Source organism: Zeus faber, assembly GCF_960531495.2.
Source record: "Zeus faber genome assembly, chromosome: 1".
NCBI classification, from domain to species: domain Eukaryota; kingdom Metazoa; phylum Chordata; class Actinopteri; order Zeiformes; family Zeidae; genus Zeus; species Zeus faber.
Window position 1 is genome coordinate 20,767,049 of NC_137193.1, and position 25,999 is coordinate 20,793,047.

Sequence of the window (25,999 nt, forward strand, 5' to 3'; positions counted from 1 at the left end):
ATGCCGAGGAGGAAGCAGCAGGCGCCGCGGCGCTCCGTGGGTAAGAGTCCCGGAGCACCACACGCGCGGAAAGAACTTTAAATCGCACACACATCGGCAGACGTTTGCGATTCGCAATCCGCGTTTACGCTCCCGCGCCAGTCTTTATTTACGCTCGTTTGCTTGTTTGTGAAGGTTTTTTTTTTTAATTTCATTTTAATTTAATTTTATTTTATTTATTTTTATTTTTTATTTTATTTTTTTTGGGGGGGGGGGGGCATGCAAATAGTCAATTTATCTCCGTTTAATTCCGATTTGAGTAACTACCCACGCCGATTTGCGTGTTTTTTTTTTTCAAACACTGCATTTATGTGTGTTTTTTAAGTGTTTTATTTATATCATGTTTTTTTTTAGATCATAGTCCGTTTATCTCGGTTGAAGCGTCTCGCGGCATTTTAGAACGTGTGTGACGCGCAAGAGGAACCAAAAAAAAACAAAAAAAAAAAAACAACAAACAGCGAAAGAAAGAGAAGTGCGTGTGCGTGTGCGTGTACGTGCGCGTGTGCGTGCGCGTGTGCGTGCGCGCGTGCGTGCGCGCGTGCGTGCGCGCGTGCGTGAGCGCGCGCTGCCGTCTCTGATTTGACGCCTGATTGATCGCCTGTCACGCGACCGCCTTTGATCTGTTCATTCCTGATCATCATCAGTAAATCATTCACCATGGAGACGCGCATGCGCAACGCGGTTGGCTCGGGCTCCAGTCTGAAAGGAGAGTTTTGAGAGTTGTGTTGTTGTCGTTGTCGTCGTTGTTGTTTTGTTGTTGTTGTTGTTTTTCTAGAAGCCAAGTGAAGTCAAATTCGAAGCAAAGTTGTGAAGCGGGGTCAATACTTGGAGAGGGGGAGGGAGGGAGGGAGGGAGGGAGAGAGAGGGAGAGGGAGAGGGAGGCGGGGAACCAGGGAGCTGGGGCGTGTCGGGATCAGAGCCGAGGGGAGGGACTGGTGGACTTGGTGGGACTCTTTGATACTGGGACACTTGATGGGTCCCCGATCCCACCGAGAGGGGGGGCCCGGAGCAATGGGAAAACGGAGGCTCTTGTGATCTTCATCTTTGATTAAAAGCGGTAATGCGGGAGATGATGTGGTTATTATTATTATTTTTTTTTTTCGAAAGATCTTATATCTGATATAAGTTGAGAGAGTAGCCGTCCAATCCATCCGTGTTACGCATGTGCTCCTCTCCATTCCGTTTCCTCTGGGGCCCCCGCCACCACGAGAAGCGAAAGTCAGCCGCGGGGAATTTCATAAAGCAGCGTAGCTGATGAAGTAAAACAAGGCCCAAAAAAATACAAACCAATCGATCAGAAGAAAAGTGTACTTTCGCAAACAAAATGCCGCAGTTTGGAATGGAGTTCTGGGAAGTGTAGTGTAATCCACCCAACACTAACAGTCTTATGGATTGCCACTTTAAGACATTATTTTTTTTCCCGTCCAGATTGTAAGGGTCGTGTAATAGTTGATCTATTATCATTTTACAAACTTCTGAGGGCATTGGTGACATGATGCATACTTAACATGCAGCATGCGATTGCATTGTGGGAGCTCCGAGCTCGCCTCTTCTGGGCCCTAAACACAGGCCAACACGAAGGCTTCTGAACAACAGGCCGACACATTGTGTGTAAGTTGGCCGACCGTCAAACTGTACTGTGAGAGAGTCATGTGATCGGCTGAATCCATTTTATGTCCCTGAAAGACGTGTGTGTGCGCGCGCGCGCGCGCACGTGTGATTGACAGGCATTTACAAATGACAGGAGATGGCCTTTGAAGTTTATGCAGTAATGACCAAAGCCGAATAAAACAGCTGTAGAATGTTAAGCAGGCGGTGGAAATGTGAGGTTAAGCAGACTTAATCAAGGTTGTGACGAGGAGACTTTGAACTCGGTGGGGTTGTAATTTCTAATTGACACGAGGCTTTAGTGATGTACAGAGAGGAACGGGGGTTTGAAGAACAAGCCTCACGAAAAGGGATCGTCGGGGCTTAAACTTCTACGGCGAATGATAATGATTAAAACGGGGGAGGGGGAGAGCAAAAAAAAAAAAAAAAAACCCCAAAAAACCTGCAATTTTTTTTTTTGTCATTGGACCGGGATGTAAAGTGACCTCGTTCCTGTTCTGCTTTTTGAATATCGATTGAATTGTCTGTTTTGTGACAGACGTGCCCATCACTGTCAGTCTGAGGGTCAATAAAAAGCGATAATCTCCGCCGCTTGTGATCGTCCCGTCCTCATGCTTTCACGTCCAACGTGTTTATTTTCGCGTCTCTTCGCCTTTGTCGTTATTTTTTTTCCCTCGTTGGGTTTGTTGTGTCTGCACCCGCCAGAGGAAAAAAAATGTCGTTTGCATGAGCCTATGATCGCTGTGTTCGCTTCTATGTTTTCTAGAAAGCCAAATATGCCGCTCATTAAGTTTTGCGAAAGCAAGATCTGCCGTACGTGTAGACCATGGAAATGATGGCGCTATGCTGTTTTGCACGCGCTCTGTCTTACGAGCTGCAGGTATGGTTTTAGCCCCTTTCCATTCCGCTGTGGCCCCGTGTAGTTTATGACCTGTGACAATACATTGTGTTCTTCCGTTTGGAACCACATGGCTGCATCTGTCAGGTTTGGCAGCTCACTCGGACGCGGAGCAATTTGAGCTGCAGCAAAGTTCTGCTGCAGTCATTTGTCGTCATTTTCAGGTTGTTGCTGTTGCTGTGTAGGTTGCAAAAGGAAGCATAAGAAATCCAAGTTTCTTGAACAAGATGATGTCACTGTAAAAAAGAAGGTCATTCATTTTGTTTATTTAGCAAGGATTTCATATCATAGAAGGTATCCATTAAAAACATTTAAAAAAGGAAGGTTCTAGGTCACGGCCCTCAGCTGAAGTCATTGCCAGTTTGGTGTGAAGTTTTGCAGTGATCCATGAATTAGCACTCAGGACACCAGGGGAACTCAAAGCCATGGATGATTATTGATGTGGGGAAGAAATATGACCTCTGACCCCTTCACATGTTGCTCCACCATTGGTTCTAGAAGTTTTCGACTTTGTGTTACTGCTTTTTTTTTAAGACAGACATACATCATATATTAACTAGTAAAGCAGTGCAGTAGTAGTCGAGAGCCTATCTCTTTTTTAATATGGCAAAATAAATGCTGATGGATCTTTTATGAGCAGATATTTTATATCAAGTTTATTGTTGAGAGTATAAACCTCTCTTTCTTCTCAAGGTCGGAGCTCAAGGAATGTCGACTTTGCACTGATAAAACGCAGCGCTGTTCCTTTCGATGGACAGTGTAGCCGGTGCTTGATCAGGATAGTCAGGGTGGCTTTTTCAAAAGCCATCGGAACCTGGATCCTGGTCTTCTGGCCTTCTGGAGACACGGATATTTCATCCAGCAATGTTTTGGATTCCATATGGGAAAGGGGCCGAGCAGAGTGAGCGCAGGCCGTTAAGAAACCAAATAATGTCATGAAGGCGCAACCTCAAGATATCTCACCACGTCAGAGTAGATTCAATTCAAACACTACATTTTGACTGTGCCCTTCGAAAATGGAAGTGATTTAGTGATTTATTTAGCTCCTGTTTAACAGAAGGTTTTTACCTCTTTGAAAACATCTGTTGAATTTAGTTACGTGACGTTCATACTATGAATACTCTTTTTTTTTTTCATCGAGCGCTATTTAAGCATGTATCATCTGCTGTGAAAGTACTCAGTGTCTGTTTTTGTGATGTCATCTTTTGTGAGCAAGCCATAAAAACTTTTATATATATATATATATATATATATATATATATATATATATATATATATTAAATATATATATATTAAATCTTAATTATGACTTGAGGGAAATTTTTTAATTTAAGCTGTCCTCCTTCCTGACGGCTAGATGTGGTCCCTAATTATCGGCAGAGCTGATGGATCTGTGACAGGGTCCCGACGATAAATGCTGACAAATTTTTTGCAACGTGTCAAGTCGGCGAGCTGCCCCCCCCCCCCGCCCAGTTGTTCCCATATAAACTAAAGTGAGCCACAGCGGGCACTCGCAACGTGCAATGTGACAAATGGAAATCCCCGCTTTCCACTAATCCAGCCAATTTTGGATTACGGACACAAAGGTCCTTTGTCATAGCGACGAGGTCATAAATGATTGTCATCACATGTTTGGATATTGAGTGAAACCTTTACACGCGCACACACACACACACACACACACACACAGACACACACACACACATACTCCTTCACCTCAAATAGCTATGCACCGTCTCATTCGTAGTTTTCCAAAATGTCCTATTTTGATCTCTAACGTATTGAAGAATCAACTCTCAAAGCCTTAATTGTTTTTTGTTTTAGGACAAAGTAGTAGTTGAAATCCTATTGCTGCATTAATCATTTATGTTATTGGTACCACCTATCAGTTTTTAGCTGCAGGTATATGCTAGAATGATTTGGTTCTTAAGCATTGGTAAATATTCAAATGCCATTTAGTATCTTGTTATGTGTTTTGTAAGGTATTTCAGCTGTGCTGTTCAGATATTTTGTCCTATCTCGAATTCAATAGTACATTATAGGGCTTGAGTGTAGAAAAGGAGTGCAGAGTGTGTGTTTTCCTTTATTTACTGTGGAAAAAAGCTTTTTCTGTGAATGAATGCATGTGAAACCATATATTTATATATGTATATATATATAATTAGAAAAAAAAGTTTCTATGTTTTATGTGCTCCCTTTGCATCTTTGTGTCTTGTGTGTGTGTGTGTGTGTGTGTGTGTGTGTGTGTGTGTGTGTGCGTGTGCGTGCGTGCGTGCGTGCGTGCGTGTGTGTGTGTCCGAGGACCTTCATGGTAGGATAGTCCCATGCTTGGTAAGTGCTATTAACAGGTGACATTGGCTTAGGAAGTCAATAGATCTATTTACTCACCGTAGCGATAGTTGAATTTACATCTGGGGTCAGAGCAGGTCGGCCTTGAGGAAAAAAGAAACGTTATTGCGCACACATGCAGAAACACACACACACACACATACTTTAAGTGACAAATGGAGATCGATGACGGCTCTTATGGAACACGGAGAGGATTGGAAATATGCAAGAACCATCCTCGCCAGGAAGGTGACGATACGAAGGCATCCTCCACCGTCACTGCTGCGCCGAAGTAAAACTATCCCTCAGCTTAATGGGGCTTTGAGGAAGCAGGAAGACCAGATTTTATTTTTATTTTTTTACTTGGCACAAGGATAGTAAACCAATTTAGTTTTTCTATTTGTGTATTTTCAAGAGGTCATTTCTACCGGAATACACTTGGTTTTAATTACATCCTGAACTTGGTGTTACGCATGGTTTGGCTCCCTGAGTGTGTGTGTGTGTGTGTGTGTGTGTGTGTGTGTGTGTGTGTGTGTGTGTGTGTGTGTGTGTGTGTGTGTGTGTGTGTGTGCGTCTGTGTGTCTGTGTGTCTGTGTGTACGCGCACGTCTGTGTGTGTGCGCGTGTGTGTGTGTGTGACATTGAAGGAGGAAGGAATGGAAACGGGGACACACAGACGCAGCAACGCAGTTCTCTGTTACGCCGTGAAACAAAATTAACAAACGGCCTTGACCTAGAATTATGAGAGCGCTGGCTGGCGTTTCTCCTGACTGCCTGGTTTTCATGCTATATAGATCAAAGAGCGTCCTGCCCAAAGGTACTGTAAATGACACATAGTGTAGATCAGGAAAGGAGAGCGTGTGTGTGTGTGCGTGTGTGTGTGTGTGTGTGTGTGTGTGTGTGTGTGTGTGTGTGTCCACTAATGCTCATGATGTACTCGCTCCGTTTGTACTTCGAAACGCTCTTTACCATCAAACCGTTCCAAAAAACATCCGTATAGCCAGGCACGTATGTACAGTATGCATGGGAGGAGAGAGGCTGTGGCAGAACAGAGGCATTGTGGGTAATCAGACATTAAAAGTGGGACAGCTGCATTCGCTCATATCATGCTCGCCCACACTCACTTCGAGAGAGAGGGGGGGGGGGGGGGAGACAGAGAGAAAAAGAAATGGCAAGTCACGGCTTAGAGACGAATGACTGGAGGTCCCGAGTATACTCAGAGGTCAGTGTGTACTCAGGAGAGTCTCCATGTTAGACTACACTCTGTGTGTGTGTGTGTGTGTGTGTGTGTCCCCCCACTTCATGTTTTGATTTGGTTCTTGGACAGCGCTTGCATCCCCTGTGCCTCAAATTTAAAGCGATGAGGAAATGAGGTTTTCTTATGTCACTTTCAGTGTAATATTACATAAAGATCTGTGTGTGTGTGTGTGTGTGTGTGTGTGTGTGTGTGCGTGTGTTCGCTCCAATGCCCAGGCCTTGTGTTGACTGATGTATGCCAGACACATGCTGTTATTGGAGAGTGTGAGTAAGCCAGGATCCTCTGTACAAATCTGCCCAATGCAAAGCCGCGGCTCTAATATAGAGTTCTGCGTTCAGTATCAATGCTGCACTGATGACATGTTGTAAACAAATACCTTTGCCTTTTAACTCCGAAGCCACTATATTCCTGCCTTGTGGAAATCCACTATTCCTGAAGCGGTTTTCAACGCCCGACTGTGGTCCAAGAGCCCGCACAATTAATGAAAGCGTGGAAAAAAAACAGTCCGTGATTGACTAAAATAAACATCAACAAAGCAGGTATTTTCCACCGGAGGCCCTGCGTCCGTGGGCAAACACAGTTGCCCTTTGTACACGGATCCTTAACGTGTGGACGTTTGGGTTGCGCCCTGGAAGCTGAGGGGGCGATCGAGAAAGAGAAGCGGAGCGAGAAAAAGAGAATGAACAAGGGGCGAAGTAAAAAGGGAGGCGGTGGAACGGGGAGGTGTGGAGCGGAGGTATTAGAAGTGACGTGAGGAGCAGAAGTCGGGCAGACATTCTCCTCCAGCGGCTGCCTCCGCCCTGACAGGTGTCAATTAAGAATTACTGCGAAGGGCCCCGAGTCGCTTCTCGCCGCCCGGCTGTCTGTCTCCGTGCCTTTGAGAGAAATAACACTTTACCCTTGTCAATGCGTTAGTGCTTAGCCGCGCTCGCCCCAGAAAATGAGTGCATGGCGGGCACGCTAATCGATAACCAGTGTATTAGCAATTATTTTGCCCATTGATTTACGGTGGGGCATTGACTCCCGCCGCGCTGTTATTAGCCGTTATTATATGTCCCCACAGTGCACTAACACACACATACACATACACACAGCATTGCCATGTTGAGATATATTTTATCCTTGCAGCTACATACCTACACACACACACACACACACACACACACACACACACACACACACACACACACACACGCACACAGGCACGTTTGTGCTGATGCTGTTGCCATGTGGATACAGATTTTTTCCCTGGTTGCTGGACCTGGATTTGGAAACGGAGGGGTCCTAAACTGAGGGATTTGAAGTTTAATTATACTCAGGCATCACAATAAAACCTTTTTTTATATGTATTTTTTTATATTTTTCATTATGTAAGAAGGTAACTGTTCCTGTGCTAAACAGAGTTGTGAATGTGATATCGCTGCTCTAAATAGACAGATCTATGTGGGAGTCTCAATAAAGTTTTTGGCCGTAGGGAGTTTTAGGCATGTTCTTGTCATAGTCACAAAAGTACCTACACATACATCAACATGCTGGCTCTTCCTCTTTGTATGACCTTTGAACACGGCTCTATGTCCCGGTCGTATTGTAAACCTTGTGCCATTACTAACTCCAGCTCGCTGTACGCCAGCGGAGCTCCATGCGGTTGTGGCGTTCCTTTGTTCCTCCACCCTCTCAGAGCAGAAGGCCTTCATGTATGTGGGCGTCGGTGCCACCGAGCTCACGCTGTATATCAGGAGCCGTGGTTTTATTTTTTCGTTTTTTTTTTAACAATACAGCGGTTGATAAAAGCTGGCCTCAGCATGGTGAAAGAGAAGACGGTGTCCACCCCTCCCCTCCTCTCCCATAAGGGGTGTTTGTTTAACTGATAAGGTTGCTATGAAAAGCTATGAATATCATTTTTTTTTTTTTTTTTTTGGACAACAGTTTACTGGAGATAAGCCATCTGGGAATGGAGAGAGTTAACTGATGACACTTCGTCCTTGAGGCTGGACGCCGGAGCGGCTCGTGCTGCAGCCATCTCTCTTCCCTGTATCCCTCCCTCCCCTCCTCTCTCTTTCTCTCTCTCTCTCCCTTTCCTCTCCTTTACCGCTATGTCTCTATCTCGATCTACAAACACTTTATCTACTGTTTTTTTGGGGGGGGTGGGATGGGGATTAATCACCGCACCTCACCCCACCCCAGCCTTCCTCGTGAGCTTTTTCCTCATCTTCCTGTCCGTCATCAATCTCTATCTTACCGACTCAATTCTCCCCCCATATCGTATTTTCTCTCATCTTTCTCTCCTTCTCTCCCTCTCTCTCCCGTTACTTAAGATTAGGTGAGTTTGAGAATTAGCATTGGAAGGTCCAATATACCTCTCTTTTCCACAGCCTGGCCTCATCCTCATGTGTTTGAGAACCCTTGCCCGAGTGACACTGGACATACTTCAGTATCCGTAGATAGTCCCAATTGAAGACATTTCCCATTATCTCCTTTGGGTCTCATATCTTGGAAAAGTCTAATTTCATCGCTGTTACAGAATGCTTTTCAGTAGCGCGAGTCAGCGGTGAGCGACTGAGATACCTCATCGCCACTTTTGGGGGTTTTGGCAAGACGATGGCCTCACATTGGCTCGGCCCAATGCAACACACGCTACTTGATGGACATTCCAAAGGGGATACAGCGTCTCGGTCTCAGTCAAATGAACAATGCCACATGCTTGCCCACAAAATTCCTCCTCCTCCTAAATCTCTCGTGAGCCCCCGTGTCGTCTCAGACAGTGACAATCACGGTGGGGGCATAAGCTCAGCTCTGCCTCTCTAAGTGGTCTGTCTCGGAGAAAGCAGCGGGGGGCGGGGGGATCCACGGCGCTCCTCTGTCAGCATGTCTCGTGTCTGTCTCTGATCCCAACATATATCCGACCCGGCCGCCCGTCCTCATGTCGGATCGACAGGATGATGGACTGTCACTCCGGATTGTCCGTCTCGGTGTCCATCTTAGCGCCTTTCCCTGCCGGAAGACCTCGTTCTCGGACCCGCTCGCCCGTCTCCGCCGCTCCCCGTGCCTGTGTCGCTGTGGTACATCACCGTAGCGACGGGTTGCCAAGGCTAAGTGCCTCCATGTCTAACCCATCACTGTCCAAGCCGTCCATCTGTCGGCCACACATGTCCATACTTCAGATATCTGTCTAAGCCTGCTGGACCTTCTGTCCAAATACTGAGAAGACTATCCTTCTGCATTTTTTTTACTATTCCCTTTCTGTTGCCCTGTTTGAATGCATCCATTCTTTGACTTGGTTCTTATTGTTCTGTAACTATATTCAGGCTTGGTGTTACTCAAGTTGAAATCAGCCGTTCTTTCTTTTGGGCAGGCAAGGTACTATAGTTCAGTGTGGTTCAACGGGAGGTCTTTCGAGGACACTCAGAAGTCAGTTAAACATAGAACTGGACATCCAGTAATTGTTGACCATGAATCTGTTGGTTCAGCGCTGTAAATTCAAAATGGAGGTTTTGTGTCGCAGTTCACGGGGCCGTACTTTTTTCCTTTGTTTTTAAATAAGACTAACTAGCTCCAGCAATCATTATCGGATGTGACGAAAAGAAATGGCAAGCTTTATTTTTCCAAAAAGAGAAATGCTGCAATGCTGTCCTATGGATCTCCACACATCTCTCACCACTGACGTGTCGTGTTTTGAAATGAACACTTTGGCGACACAGACCTTTTCAACTTTTTCAGAACTATTTTGTTTTGCTACACATCCATAGAGGAGTTTCAGCGGAACTTGTATAAACCTGTGTGTGTGTTTATATGTGTGTATATGTGTGTCTGTGTGTGTCTGTGTGTGTTTGTGTGTGTGTGTGTGTGTCTCTCTCTCTCACTCTCTCTGGATGTATTATTTATGGAGGTGCTGAATGTCTGTGTGACCGGGGCCACAGAGCTAGACAGCGCTGAGTGAGGCACTATTGTGTGTGAGAGTGAGATGGACAGAAAAGGAGCCGTGGAAGGAGGGGCATGAAGTGAGGGGTGGGGTGGGGGGGGGGGAGAGAGAAAAAACGAGAAGAAAAAGAGAGTGACAGCAAACAAGAAAATAGAACTAGGGAGGAATGGGGGCAAGGGGAGGGAGGGAGGGATGAGGGAGTGGAAATAGACAAGGCGACGGAGAACGAGTGAAGAAGTGAAAGGGAAATGTCTGGAGGGGTTGAGGGATGGAGGGAGAGGTGAATAAAGGGAGAGAGGGAGTGGTATCAAGATGGTGGCCAAGAGGGGGGAAAAAGAGCGATAATCAAGGCGGTTAGCATTGTGTGGAGGGGAGAGGGAGAGAGAGAGAGAGAGAGAGGTAGAGAGAGAAGTAGGAGGAGGATGTCACCCATGGCTGACACTCATCACTCACAGCTTAATGACGCTGTTTTTCCTTTTTTTTTTTTCCCTTGTTCCCTCGCTTTTTTCCATGGGAATGGGGGGAGGGCCCTCGGACGGCGTCCAATCACAGGGGGTCATTCAGAGTTCACAACCCAAGGGTGTGACTTTTTTGTGTATGTGTGAGTGTGTGCAGTCCAGAGAGAGGGAGACAGAGACGTAGGGGAGTTTCAGTAAAAATGCATTGTAATAAAAGCATCGGGGACTTCCCGATGTCTCCCTGAGCATCAGTAACTTCAGTCTTGTTTCTTGCCCTTTCGCTTATCCAAAAATGTTGATTGTGTGTTGAAGTTGAAGTGTGTGTGTGTGTGTGTGTGTGTGTGTGTGTGTGTGTGTGTGTGTGTGTGTGTGTGTGTGCGTGTGCATGTGTGTGTATTCTTTGCAGCATTAAGTTCTCTCTCTCTCTACCTCCTTTAGGAACTGGCCCGATCCTGTTTCCTAGTCCAGCTATGGTGTTTTCATTTTGGCGTGTTCCTGTCTGTGTGTGTGTGTGTGTGTGTGTGTGTGTGTGTGTGTGTGTGTGTGTGTGTGTGTGTGTGTGTGTGTGTGTGTGTGTGTGTGCGTGCGTGCGTGCGTGCCCGCTAAGCACCGCTTGTCCTCTCACTCATTCCCGTTTCTGGGAAGCATCAAGCGTTTAAAACTCTAACGGCAGCTTTTTCCCCCTTGCTCTCCTCCTCGCACCAAATTTGGGGAACAGCTGGGGCGGCCATGACGATGATTTGTCTCCCTCTGCCCGTCTGCATGACAGGTTGAGAGCACACACACACACACACACACACATACATACACACACTTTCTCAATGACACGTGCGCACAAACAGACACTCACTCACTCACTCACTCAAACAGCTACACATACAGTCAATATCTCACACACACAAACACACCAATTCACTCAGATACATTCTCACACATTCTCAATGACACAAGCCTGCACGCACATATACACACACACACACACACGCCATTTTTCATGCACTCAATAAAACATGCACACTCACTAAAGCTACATGCGTGTTTTGGAAATACACACACAAACACATCCATTCACTCACTCACACACACATTATAAGGGGCCATGTTCTCGGGGGCGCTGCCAAAACGCTCTGATTTCCTTTAGTCCGGGCGGCCATACATCAGCTCGGGGCCTCCCAGGCCGGATGGCAGGGGCTGACAGAATGACATGTGTCATTTATCAAGCAAGGGGCGCCAGGCCTCAGGAAGAGACGAGACGGCCTCGTGACACGGCCCCCAAAAGCCCCCACCACCCCCACCCACCCCCACCCGCAGCCAGGGGAGTGTGTCATGGGATAGATGCTGACAAATCCACAGAGATGGAACACAGATGGACACACACACACACACACACACACACACACACACACACACACACACACACACACACACACACACACACACACACTTGGAAATAAACACCAACAGCTCCTCTCTGTCTTAGCGAAGGGACGACATCACCAGCTCCACAATACTAAGTGGTCACCAGAAGTGACCACCTACTATGAAAAGTACTTTATATATAACTATATTATATATATATATATATATATATATATATATACTCACCATTTCTGTCTGCTCTCCTTCCGTCGTCCTTCCCTCTCTCCTCCTCCTCTCTCCGTTTTTCCATCTCCTTTCAACTCCACCCGTGTCGCTCTCTCTATCTCTCCTCACACACTGTTCATTTGTCTTCATAAGCCTAATTTATTTTTGCTGCCAGATGCAAGCTGACAGGCATCAGTCATCAACACACACACACACACACACACACACACACACACACACACACACACACACACACACACACACACACATGCACGCACACATGACCTCCTAGCACAGTCACAGGGATACACCCCCACCACACAGACACGCACGCACACACACACACACACACACACACACACACACACACACATATACATGCAAAGGCTGTAATCCTCACACTGTTCCGGAGTCCTGCTGTCACATACCCCCTGTTTTACCTCTGTCCTCCAGCCTACATGTACCTCCCCCCCTCCCACACACACACACACACACACACACACACACACACACACACACACACACACACACACACACACACACACACACACACACACACACACACACACACACATACACACTTAACATTACTGAAGATGGATGAGTCTTTTTTTTGCTGTGATTGATTGTGGATATCAGAGTTATGGGACCATTTCTGTGTGTGTGTGTGTGTGTGTGTGTGTGTGCGTGCGTGCGTGCGTGCGTGCATGTGTGTGTGCGTGCATGCATGAGTGCGTGCGTGTGTGTTTTGGATAGAGGACACTTTGGGAGGCTGCATTGGAGTTGAACTGGCAGGGGGAATGCAGGCTTTTCTCTCATCTTCGCTTCTAGAACCTTCCAGCCGTTTGTTGTCTGTCCACAGTCTCATATTGTGCTCTGCTGAGGGATCGCTTCCTCGCCTGCCCTCCCTCTCTCCCTCTCTCCCTCTCTCTCTCTCTCTCTCTCTCTCTCTCTCTATCTCTCTCACTCTCATTGTCCACCCGTCCTCTTTCTCTGAAGCTCGTCATGCACTCACACGCAGACACAGACACACACACACACACACACACACACACACACACACACACACACACACACACTACTAAGATGACATTCTTAATGTCCTGTCTTGAGTGCCCATGCAGTAGGTAATATACTTTCTATCTCGACCCTTAATCCCTCCTTCCGTCCATCCGTCCCTCCATAGTTCCTCCTTCAACACCCTTCCCTTTTGTCGGGTTACTGCCATTTTAGTCAGGAATGGACTCCTCACGCACGTAGTACAGTAGCGCACACACGTGTTGGAGTTACTCGGGCTTCAGAGGTCGTATTTTGTTGAAGCGGAGCCGCTGTATATCTCAGGGATTTTAAATGGATAGAGGGATGATAGAGGGAAGGATCCGATGCTAGAAGAGCGTCTGCTGACTAGTGCACGCTGCTGGAAAGTCCCCTGACGGCGCCTGGCGCTTCAAATATTTAAATGTTTTGGGATGTTGGGTTGTCCCTCAAATCCCTCCCGTCCCGCAGGCTAGTGGTTAAGTGTGTTCCAATTAATGTCCCTCAAATGAATTCAGTACCGCAGCCTTGTGATTGTTTCCATTGTCTCAGGGACATTTCTGTTTCCCCGGTGAGAGACCAGATCCCCAAAATAATTAAAATAAAAAATAGCTTTTTAACCTCAGCATTGTGTTTCTAGTGTGTTGGCTGATACCCAACACCTTGTCATGAGGCTGATTGAAGTATTTCAGCCTGAAAAATGGAGGGGGTGGGTGGGGGGGCGCATTAATGCTCAGTCACGTGTACATGTGTGGCATCCTGCTGTCTTACTGTAAACCAGACTGTTACATACTTTTAGTGGCTTCCTGCTGGGAGCAAAGGGTCAGATTTGTGTCTGTGTGTGTCTGTGTGTGTGTGTGTGTGTGTGTGTGTGTGTGTGTGTGTGTGTGTGTGTGTGTGTTGGTGGGGGTCCTCGCCGCTCTCCCTCTGTGTCTCTGTGTTTTGTTCCTCAGCAGTGTACAAAGTGGACGCTGAGGGGAGGGCTGACAGCGCGGCCGGGGCTGATTGATGGCTTATTGTGAAACCGGACTTGGCTAGACCCAACTGGTTAAGTTTTGACCCTGTTTTGGCCTTGTGTTCTCTCTCCTTTTCCCTTTGTCTGTCCCCTTTCCTTCTCTCTCTCCTTCTCTCTCTCCCTCTCTCGTTCCTAAATCTTCCTCGCTTTCTTACACAGATACCCATGCAAGCGCCTCTGAACCCTCCACTCACTCACCAAATGGACATTCTCGCCACCGTTCATTCACTCTAGTTTCCTTTGTCCAGTGGTGTAGTCTCCACCCAAGTATACACCGTACACCCACTAAGAAAGCTCCAGGATTCCCGATACCCACTTAAAAATGGGATACATAACAATATACTAATAATTTTGGGACAGAACTTTCACTTCAGTGATTCTTTTGTTTCACAAATACCAGTAGTATAACTGCAATAAAGTAGGTTCACCCTCACCTTCATTCATAAAATTCACCCTGTGCACTCGTTGTCTGTGTCGACACGGTGGTTTCCCATATAGGGGCGGCCGGGGCTTTGCGTTTGGCCGTGAGTCACGGACAAACCCAGGGCTTAATTTGCGCTGGATCCTGCCGCAACATGATCCGGGACCTCTCAAATTGGGACCGGCACCTATTTGATTGAATCCAGCACCTCCTTTGAGTCAATCACATGCCTGTCAACACTCCTGTTTTTCCCAAGATTCTCCTGTATTTTACCCTTCTCTCCCACTGTCTTTCCGTTAAAGATTTTCCTGTAAATCTCCCGTTTTTTTAACTTTCTAAAAAAAAAAAAAAAATTAAAAAAAAAAAGAAGCGAAGCCATCTCGCTGCACGATCCCTGTCTGTCCCATGCTCCGTTTCTCCAAACAAAACCAATAATAACGTTGTGTTTTTGAATGTATTTACTTTGCGAAGTGAATGAAACAAAAAAATGCCGGGTGGGTAACGGGGAGACTTTCTTAGTCTATCTCTGCTACACCACTGCCTCTGTCCTCCTCCTCAGCCCACTTTGTTTCTTAAGCTTTTTCTTTTTCTCCTACGGGACAGGTTCTACCCCGTGATTCATTTCATTTCATCAGGTTTCACTTTACAGCAGCCATTCATTCACATGGTCTCAGGCTATTCAGAACGCAAGCCAATATGAGGAAACGCCTCGAGGAAGGGCTCCGATGGCCATGAACAATGTCACTTTTGATTATCTTTGCTGAGCGAAGCTCCCAGTCCACCAACCAGGGACTAAATATGGACTAAAACGTATTATCTTGTGCTACAAATTCAGGAAAAGTTAGTCAAAAAAATAGTATGGATTGTTCCTACTGCTGTTTCGTGTTTTTTAGCCCCTTACGGTCTCCATACACCCAGAATAATTTATGTTAATTATCCATCTTCGGGGTCATCCATCAACTGGTTGTTGCTAAGCGATGGGAGCAGCTGTTGTTTCGTCAGGGAAGTTCCACCACCGTACACTGTGCAGGTGAAATGAACCAAGGCTATTTTAGGTTTGTTTATTTTTTTTATACTGGATGGTTAATGCCATAATCAATTGTTTTTTTTAATCTATTTGTTAAAGTATTGCCTACATACTGTAGCTCCTGGTACCTATGATATCGCAGAATCTGAACTAGGCCTCACCTCCAAAGAACAACCAAAAACAAATCAAAATTTGTCAGGAAAAAAAAAAACTGTCCGACAAACGCAAGGTGAAGAATAGAAAAACAGATGGAGTGAAGTCCTTTGGTGGGACCAACAGAACTTTGGTGAGAGGAACCGGAAAGATGATCTCACGCCCGCTGTTTCGTCTCCAAACCAGCGTGGTTTGACAGGTGGGGAGGGCGAGGCGTGATTTATGGACCACGCTCGCCATCATGGCGTCTCCACGCCGACTTGCCGGGAGACCTGGATAAACATTTCAAGAAAAAAAGGGAAGAAATTAAGGGGAGGGGGACAAACACAAATGATTAAATGTTAGTTACTCCCCCGCTCAAACATACATGCACACACACACACGCACGGACGCACGCGCGCACACCCAAGTCTAAACCAAATCCGAGAGCTTGGATTGCACTCTCTCTCTCTCTCTATCACCCATTTAGATCGGTCATTAGCAGAGAAATTACTCCAAGAAAGTGGTTTGAGACCTCAGGGCGATGAGAAGTTTGAGTGGAAATCCAGGCCTAGCTTTCCATTCCATTAGCACAGACATTCTAGCACTTTGGTTTTCATACAAAGCGAGAAAGCAATGGTAGCTCAAAGTGAGTGTGTGTGTGTGTGTGTGTGTGTGTATGTGTGTGTCTGTGTATGTGTGTACTGTTATTTCAATTCCCTTTTTGACCTTTACAATTGAATCCAATGCGGGTGCAGCCTTCGCCACATCTGAACGCAAGTGGAGACTCAAATTAAATTAACCTTTTCCAAAATGATAGCTCCATTTGCATAAGCACCACCCGAGATGAGCATGAGACTCTGAGGCTTGGCTGCCAAATGTTGTGTTTACTGGAAGTTTGTTACGGGAGCTGACAAGGTGGATTTGTACGGCACGCCAGTCATCAGAGGCCCCGGAGCCATCGTACCATCTGCTGGACCCGTCCACAAGGGCAGGCGTGGGTGGGGTGGGAGGGGGGCTCTTCGGGGAAGCTTGTCTGTTTAAGGAGACTGCTGTTAATTTAAGTCCCCTTTTGTGGCTACCCCTATCAGGGTCATTGCCGAAAAGCAGCCAGGAGACTTCCTGGAGGCAGGTTCATAAAAGTCTGAAAAAAAAGGGAATGAAAGATAGTGATTGATTATGCATCTGGAAAGATGTTGTAAATACTGTAAAGTTTAATGTCTTGTCAAAGGTGAGGGTATAACTGCTTTGAAAAAAACAAAAAACCCCAGCCTCAAAGTCAAATAGCATTTCAAACATCTGCCCTTTTCAATTTGAAGAAGGAGATTTGTTTTTTGTTGAGAGTATCCCATTGGTCCACGCCAGCCCGCTTTAGCGTTCTCTCGGCCAGAATGCCAAAGAGACAGTGTCAGTTCCAAGACGCGAATAAAGAGAAGGAGAGAGCGAGGGAGGCAGAGTGAGAGAGATTGCCTGACATACTCGGCATTACCATAATTGGCTTTTCTACATGATAGGACAGAGGAAATAATAATGTCATTTTATTTACACCCGTCTTTCTTCGCCTCTCTCTCGCTCTCTCAAGGACTTTCCCCCTGTTTTTGTCTGTCGTCTCTCCAGCCACCCCACACACACACACACACACACACACACACACACACACACACACACACACACACACACACACACACACACACGCATGCAGGTCAGTGACACACACTGATCAGGCTTGTCCAAAGCCATCAGAGGTGAGTGGCAGCGAATGGAGGGGCCAGTGACAAAGCGAAACGGTGCAGAGAAATAAGACTGCCAGGCCGCGGGGCCGGCGCTGAAGGGACGCTAAATGGTGTGAGAAAGCCTCGGCGTCCCGCCTGTTTGGAGAGGAGGCGCCCGGCCACGCCGGCTAAATCAGCGGAGCCGGGCGCTGGCGGAATTGGACATTAGCACTGCAAATGAGTGCCGGGATTGCCCTGTTCTCTGAGACAACATGAATAAATGAGCACGGTTGAAGGAGAGGAGGAGGAGGAGGAGGAGGAGAAGGGGAAAGGAAGGTCTGTGTTTGTGTCCGTGCGGGAGTGTGGATGTCGGGCGGTTTAATCCCATGATTGGAAAACTTTCCACGGTCCCATCCTGAAGTTACGTGATTGAAATTGATCAGGTCTTGTTTGGACAACCCAAAACGAGTCGTATACTGCCCGTGGTGAGGAGCGAGGCAGGGGAGGGGTGGGACGAATGGAAGGGGCGGAAAAACGAGAGAGAAAAAGACATTTTAATGATCCTCTTTTCGGATGGCCTTCACGTCAGCGGAAAGAGAGCATTTCCGAGACGGCGCGGTTGTGATTTCGCCGTGAACCGTCCGCTCCGTCTGAACACCAGCTGTGCGGTTTGGGCCTGAGACGAGAAACGGATCCTCCATCGCCTTTTCCTGTTTGGTTTCAGTGCGCGTGTGGTACTTCAGATGGCCTTTTCTCAGTGAATGTACCCTATGTGTTTTGGCAATGATCTTGGGAACTGGGTGGAGGGAGGTTCGACTCTGTGTCGGGGGGCGGGGGGTGGTCCGTCGTGCCGTGTCCTACTGTGGTGTCACCTGTGTGTGTGTGTGTGTGGGTGGGGGGGGGGGGGGGGGGGCATGACAGTGGTGACGGGTCCGACTCCACACACAGATGGCTCTGCTTCCCCTTCGCCAGCCATCACCCATCTGACACTGACACACACAAACAACAAACAAACACGTTTGACAGGACCTGCCACACACACACACACACACACACACACACGCGCACGCACACACATACACACACACACACGCACGCACGCACGCACACACACACACGCACGCACACATTCACAGTCGCTATGAGACCACACAAATAAACCTGCATTCCTTTTACAAAGACTGTTTAATTTTGTGCAACGACTCGCATTTATTGAATGTATTCCATCCCACCTTCGGATATGTGTGTGTGTGCATTATATCCTCAGATGCCACGTTCCCCTCTTGTAAGCTGGCCTAAACAAAATCTATTTTTTTTTTTCTATTTTTTTTGTCTTCTGCTCTTTCAGAAACTTCCCCCATCCTCCCTGACAGCACAAAGTGGGCTTACATTTTTGACTGACAACCACAACAGACACCTTAACAACCCCCCCCCCCCCCCCACTCACCCCCTCTCCACACACACACACAAACCTCCCATTTTAATCCCTTCCCCGCTCCTCCCTCCCTTCCACTTCTCTTCCTCTTTTGTTCTGAGTGACGCTGGGAAGCCGCCGTGTCAGCATCTTCTCCATCTCTGATTGCCTTATTAGCCGCCGGTGGCACCCGCAGCTTCTCTGACACAGATGGTGAAGGAGGAGGGTGGAGCGGGGAGGGTGGCGGGCGGAGGGGGAAAAAAATGGCTGACTTCTGTTTGTTGTTGTTATTCCCCCCTCCCTCCTGCCTCTTTTCAAGGCTTGTTTGTGTGGACACTGACACCGCGGGCCGACACTGACACACTCCTGACACTGACGCCTGTCAAGCTACCATACGGTGGATGGCAGGGAGAGACTAGTGTGTGTGTGTGTGTGTGTGTGTGTGTGTGTGTGTGTGTGTGTGTGTGTGTGTGTGTGTGTGTGTGTGTGTGTGTGTGTGTGTGTGTGACTGTGTGACTGTGTGTGTGTGTGTGTGGGGGGCTGCTTTTGTCAGGTTTTTCTCACTTCCCCAGCCAAGCTGCTTTGCCTTAAGCTCCTTTCGTTCTCTCTCTCTCTCTCTCTCTCTCTCTCTCTCTCTCTCTCTCTCTCTCCACAATGACTTTAATTAGGGGCCATTTTGCAATTGTTTCATGGCTATCAGCGATCCACGTACTGTACACGGCGAGAGCAAAAGTGTGCTGCCGCAGATAAACTCAAGTCAAAGATGACTATTTTAATTGTTTAGTACTAATGTGTGAAAGACTTGCTGGCTCAAGTGGTTGTGCAAAAACAACACAGAAGTGGTTTGATTACTCACAAGATTAGTAGGAGTTCTATTTTCGCAGGCAGACACGCAGGCACGTAGGCACGCAGGCACGCACACACACACACACAGACACACACACACACACACACACACACACACACACACACACACACACACACACACACACACACACACACACAGTCACAGTCACAGACACACAGACACACACATACACCAACCCCAGTTGCTGCCATTGGACCTTCAGCATTTCCCAGGCAGCAGTAACTGGCACCTCACAAACATCAGGTATTACGTCCGTTCCGATTATGGGATAGAGAGCTACATGCTGTTTGAAGCTGACAGCACATCTGCCTCCTCGCTATAGAGACTGATTTTGGCACCTCAGACAAGCATCTTCTAACGGCTGGAGAGGGGGAGCTTCCTTACCATATCTAACCCTCCATTTCTTCTCCTTTTCCTGGCTCTTGAAAATATTCCCTTCTCTTCATCTGCTTTCACCATCATAATGATTTTATTTAAAGCCGTTTGCTGTCTATTACATTAGCACAACGAAGAATGTCTCTGATGAGATTTGAGTCATTACTCTGTGACGCTCTTTATACAACGATATTTATAATTTTTATCTCACTTTTTTTTTGGTCAACTGTAATGCTTTGTTGATTGTGAAACAATGAAGAGAATAATTGTACATTTGGCTATGGAGGAACGTTTTCCTAATTGTGGCACCAAGATTCCAGATATATAAAGGTGGTAAAATAATAGGTGACAGCCATTTTCCACAGATGCATAAAGTGCTTTTTTAAAATGGCACACATGACTTCCTGAAAACAAGGGGAGCCTGGGCAGTGACAACACAGCTTGTCATGTCCACTGGCCATTTCCGAGCATCACGCTGTGAGGACTTCCACAGCCGGTGCCAGCTCCACTCCAGCCAGCCAGCCATGGCTTGGCACGGCTGCCCAAGCTGGCATTTTCCACTTCTATCTCTTAGTTGTGAATCCCATACAGTAGTGTGTGTGGCATGTCAGTAGCAGAAAGCTGCCCGCAAAATTATGAAATACAAGATGAACTGTGAACCGCTCGGGGCTTGTCTGGTGTTTCATTTGTCCTGATAAACATAAAACAAGATGTGCTTGTGTCTTGTGGAAATATTGATATGAAATGAATTCATGACGCCTACCTAAAACTCACTTCATACACTTTTTGTACATTAATCGTGAGAGCAAAGTATACATTATGACGCAAACAACAACTCTGCTCTTTTTGTAGTTTGGTAAAGATTCATATATTTCTTGTTCCTCTCCAAGATTATTTTTGTGAAGATCTATAGCGTACTGTTTTTTCCCCAATGCCTCACCTAATTTTAAATGTATTTATTTTGTTTCTTGTTGAGTTTAAAATTCTGCTTGTTTTGTAGTTTTGAAAGTAAGGGCAAATATTTCTGTTGCTCATCTCTGCTCTCTCCCTTCGCTGAGCTGTAGTGTTCAATAGCTTCATTAGGCCTTGCAGTGAAGAGGACTATCTATCAATGTCATGATATGGATGTTTGCTACTTTATTATTGCAAACCTGTGTCCTCCACCAGGACTATTGACAAATGTCTCTTTGGGATTGTTGCACCTACCTCTTCCACATCCTTAGGAAAACATTTAATTCGATTCAAGTAAAGGCGTACAATCCAGGCAAAACACGGCACACCACAATAATACTGTCAAATACATATGCTACACTTTAGTAACCGTTTTTTTTCTCTCTCTTTTCTCTTCTTTTCAGCTTACGGGCCTGAAGATGACTTTAAAGATAATAAGATTGATGAGGAGGAGCACCTACAGGATGATGGCCTTTCCCTAGATGGCCAAGATGCAGAATATCTATTCAACGAGGAGGAGGACGGCGGGGATCGTTTTAGCTGCCAAAATTCTCCGCTCAGCAATGGCACGAACCCAGATGCCGGTTACGCCTCTCCACTCAGCAACAGCAGTGATCAGCTGGTGGACCTCAAGACCACCTCCTCCTTTGAAGATGTTCAGGACAAGGTGGAGGACAAACCGGAGGGAGGTAGCACCGAGTCCACCAATGGACTCTCCTTGCAGGACAGCCTGGCACAAATGAAAGCCGTCTATGCAAACCTGATCTCAGATGCTTCCTGGTCCACTATTGCTTTAGACATGCTTAATAGTAAACAAGGGAACGATTTGAGAGCCAGTCACAGCAATGGGAACAATTACAAAGGGAGCAATGGCCTCCTAGACAGTCACAGCCAGGGGAACAGTCATATGAAGAACAGTTGTAGCAGAACTAATAGCAGCAGTAATGCCTCAGCCTCAATCTCCATTAACACCACCACCAGCAGTACCACCACCAGTACCGCAACAAGCAACTCAAACAACAGCAACAGTGTTAACTCTAGCAATGCAGCTGGTGTGGCCTATGACTGGCACCAAGCCGCATTAGCAAAGACCCTACAACACACCCCATACCATCTTCTCCCTGAGCCCAGCCTTTTCAGTACTGTGCAGCTCTACAGGCAGAACAATAAGCTATATGGCCCTGTGTTTACAGGTGCTAGCAAGTTTAGGTGCAAGGACTGTAGTGCAGCCTACGACACATTGGTTGGGTTGACGGTACATATGAATGAAATGGGCCACTACCGTGATGACAATAATCAAAAAGAAGATGACCGTGGAAAGAGATGGTCTAAACCCCGCAAACGTTCTCTGATGGAAATGGAAGGAAAAGAAGATGCGCAGAAGGTACTTAAATGCATGTACTGTGGCCACTCCTTTGAGTCACTGCAAGACCTGAGTGTCCATATGATAAAAACAAAACATTATCAGAAAGTGCCTCTGAAAGAACCAATGCCATCCCTCGCTTCCAAGCTGATACCCCCAACAAAAAAAAGAGCATTTCAAGAACTGGTGGCCCCAAGTTCACCAGAGGCCAGCACACCTGGCATACTTTTGGGAGAGACCCCAAAAGACCAAAAAGTGGTCAATCCTTATGTCACAGCTAATAATCGATATGGCTACCAGAATGGCGCAAGTTATACTTGGCAGTTTGAGGCACGCAAAGCACAAATTCTTAAATGTATGGAATGTGGCAGTTCCCATGACACCTTGCAACAACTGACAGCCCACATGATGGTCACAGGACACTTCCTCAAAGTCACCAACTCAGCTTCTAAAAAGGGCAAGCAATTAGTGTTTGATCCAGTCATTGAGGAGAAAATTCAATCTATTCCTCTACCACCAACCACCACACGACTCCCAGCTCCCAATGGGAAGTCACAGCCAGACTCACCATTACAACCTTCGCCTCCTGAGGCGAAAAGGGAGGAAAAGAAAGAAGAAGGGGTGGAGGAAGAAAACATTGTAATTAAAGACCCTGACAAAAAAATAAAAGAAGAGAAAGAAGATCCTTCTGAGAAAAATGAAAAAACCGGAAAGTCCAGTTCTTACCAATATCTCACTGAGGAGGATTTGGAAGAGACACCTAAAGGTGGATTAGACATCCTAAAGTCATTAGAGAATACGGTGTCAAGCGCAATCAGCAAGGCCCAGACCGGCACACCAAGCTGGGGTGGATATCCCAGCATCCACGCTGCCTATCAACTCCATGGGTCTCTGAAGTCGACCTTGCCTACATGTGCCCAGGTGCAGCCTTTATTCAGCACCAACAGTATGAAGGTGTTATCTTCTAACGTAGGCTCACTGATCCACTCGCCAAATAGCCCTTCTCCACCTCCCAATCGTAAAAGCAATGTGCTTGCCATGGAGGAACTAGTGGAGAAGATGACAGGAAAAAATTCTGTAAAAAAAGAGAGGGAAGAAAAAACTTTAGAAAGCAAATTTAAATCTGGTGCTACCAAGTCACCTTCGCCAACTCCTAAAGAAAAACAGGCTTCCCCCAAGCCAGAAATCCGGCTCAAGCCAGTGAAAACCATTTCCTCAGAGGAGCTGACTGAGTTTAGAGATAATGTAGGAGAACCAACAGACAACAGAACAGATTTGCAGGTAAAAAGTGAAGCTAATTCACCAAAAATGCCTCTAAGTAATGGTTGCAGCAAATATCGTATCATCACTGATCACTCGCCTGAACCAAGCCTAGTCAACCCACTCAGTGCATTGCAGTCTATCATGAACAGTCACTTAGGGAAGGCCTCAAAGGTGTCAACGCCCTTCAAAGACCCCTTTGCAATGCTTTACAAGATCAGCAACAATGTGATGGAAAAACCCATAACCCACAACTCGGCTCCAGCCAAGCAAATGGAGACAACAAGTCAATACCAGAATGATGACGATGAGCAGCCCATGGACTTGACAAAATCTAAAAATACCAATGGGAGTACAGCCAATGGCACAGCTACAATCCAAAATAGCAGTAATATAAACAGCAGTAAAAGACCAGTGCTCAATAATTTTCCATCTTTGTCCCCACCTTTACGTGAGAATGCATTGATGGATATTTCAGACATGGTAAAAAATCTTACTGGCCGTTTGACACCGAAATCGACCACACCCTCTTCACTCTCAGAGAAATCAGATATGGATAGCAGTGCTTTTGAAGATGGTCTGGACGAACTTTCTCCCATACAAAGACGGAAAGGCCGACAGTCAAACTGGAATCCCCAGCACCTGTTGATTCTCCAGGCCCAGTTCGCCTCTAATCTCCGGGAGACACCTGAGGGAAAGTTTGTCGTTACTGACCTCGGACCCCAGGAACGAGTCCACATCTGCAAATTTACTGGTCTCTCCATGACGACTATTTCACATTGGCTGGCTAATGTGAAATACCAGTTAAAGCGCACAGGGGGCACAAAGTTCCTGAAAAATATTGACTCTGGCCATCCGCTGTTTTTGTGCAGTGACTGTGCTTCCCAGTTCAGGACTCCTTCCACTTACATTACTCATTTGGAGGCCCACCTCGGCTTTACCCTAAATGACCTCTCCAAGCTTTCTATAGACTTTATAGAGCAGCAAGAAGTAAGCAGGATTGCGGAAAAGACTTTTAGCTCACTTGGACTTAGAGAAGAAGACACTGGCTCGATATTTCAGTGTAAGATGTGCAATCGGACTTTTGTGAGCAAGCATGCAATTAAACTGCACCTTTGCAAAACACATGGAAAGTCTCCAGAAGACCATCTCATCTTTGTGAAAGAGTTGGATAAGGCTGATAAACCATGAAGTTGAATGAAGCATGACAGACTACTGTTGCACTATATCTCTAAGCTGCAATCCGTCATAACAGATAGTGCCACAGCTGTATTTATATATTACTATTACCGATATTTGAAGGAAGATATGGTAGATTTACTACTCGATAATCAATTATTCATCAGGAAGAACTAGGGGTGTATTGCAGAGATGCCAAGCCAAATTGTTTCGGTAAAGTGAACTGAACATGCAAAATGCTAATTGAAGTAGCCATGGCACTATATAGTCACTGACTGATTGTTGCTTCCTTACTGCACTGCATCTTAACTGAGCCTTTGGAAATCGTCCCTCTCTTGTTTTAAACTGGACCACACTCTGATTGCAACCATGCATATTATGTTTTTCTATATTTCAACATTGGATTTGCATATTATTTATAGGAGCCAACTTGTGCATGTTTCTTTCAATGTATTGCTGGTTGTGTCATGAAATTTGATCCCTACTGACCAAATTATTGTCTTTATCGACCAAATTCGAGAAATGTTTATATGAAATCTTTAAAAATTACAACAGCTTCAGTAATTTTCAAACGTTCTAATGGTTTATAAATGTGATTGAAAATAGCAGCACATCACCTTTGTGAGTATTAAGTTTCACTTTTGCAACCTGGGGTAAATATAAGACTTAGCAACAACAATATTGCTATAAATGTTTTTCTTTTAATAAACCTACAAATACAAATGTTTTATCATCTTTGTTCCTGTTAAATACTATAATTTTCTGTTTGTTTCAACGTGTACAGTATTTCTGTTAGCACCGATTTTATTGATGTGCAGCTTGCTTGTAATATAAATGAAGTTCATGAACATATTGTATTTAAAAAAGCAAGTATGTATACATCCAGTATGTGTCATCATATCTTGCTCTTTACAGTTCCACATTATTTGTACTGTGTGCATTTTTTATAATGTTATTTTATAGACAAATATTGGGAAAATGTACAAAGATACTGATTACAGCAGGACCACAAAGTCCTTTTTTCAATGAAAAGTAGGTCCCTGAATGTGGTTTACACGAAATAATGATCTTTGCTGGCATCTCCTCTGATGCATGGCACTTAATGATGAAACTGACTAAAGCAATTCACACGATATGATTCATTCCCATGTTTTAT

General features: G+C 45.9%; 1 protein-coding gene across 1 annotated transcript; it reads left to right on the forward strand.

The window, feature by feature from the left end:
• tshz1 (teashirt zinc finger homeobox 1) lies at nt 1-25,999 on the forward strand (the record flags this gene model as incomplete). The annotated part of the gene is made up of 2 exons (XM_080016582.1): nt 1-40; nt 21,446-25,999. 2 exons carry the CDS (start codon nt 1-3, stop codon nt 24,853-24,855), a joined length of 3,450 nt encoding a protein of 1,149 aa, XP_079872708.1. The 3' UTR covers nt 24,856-25,999.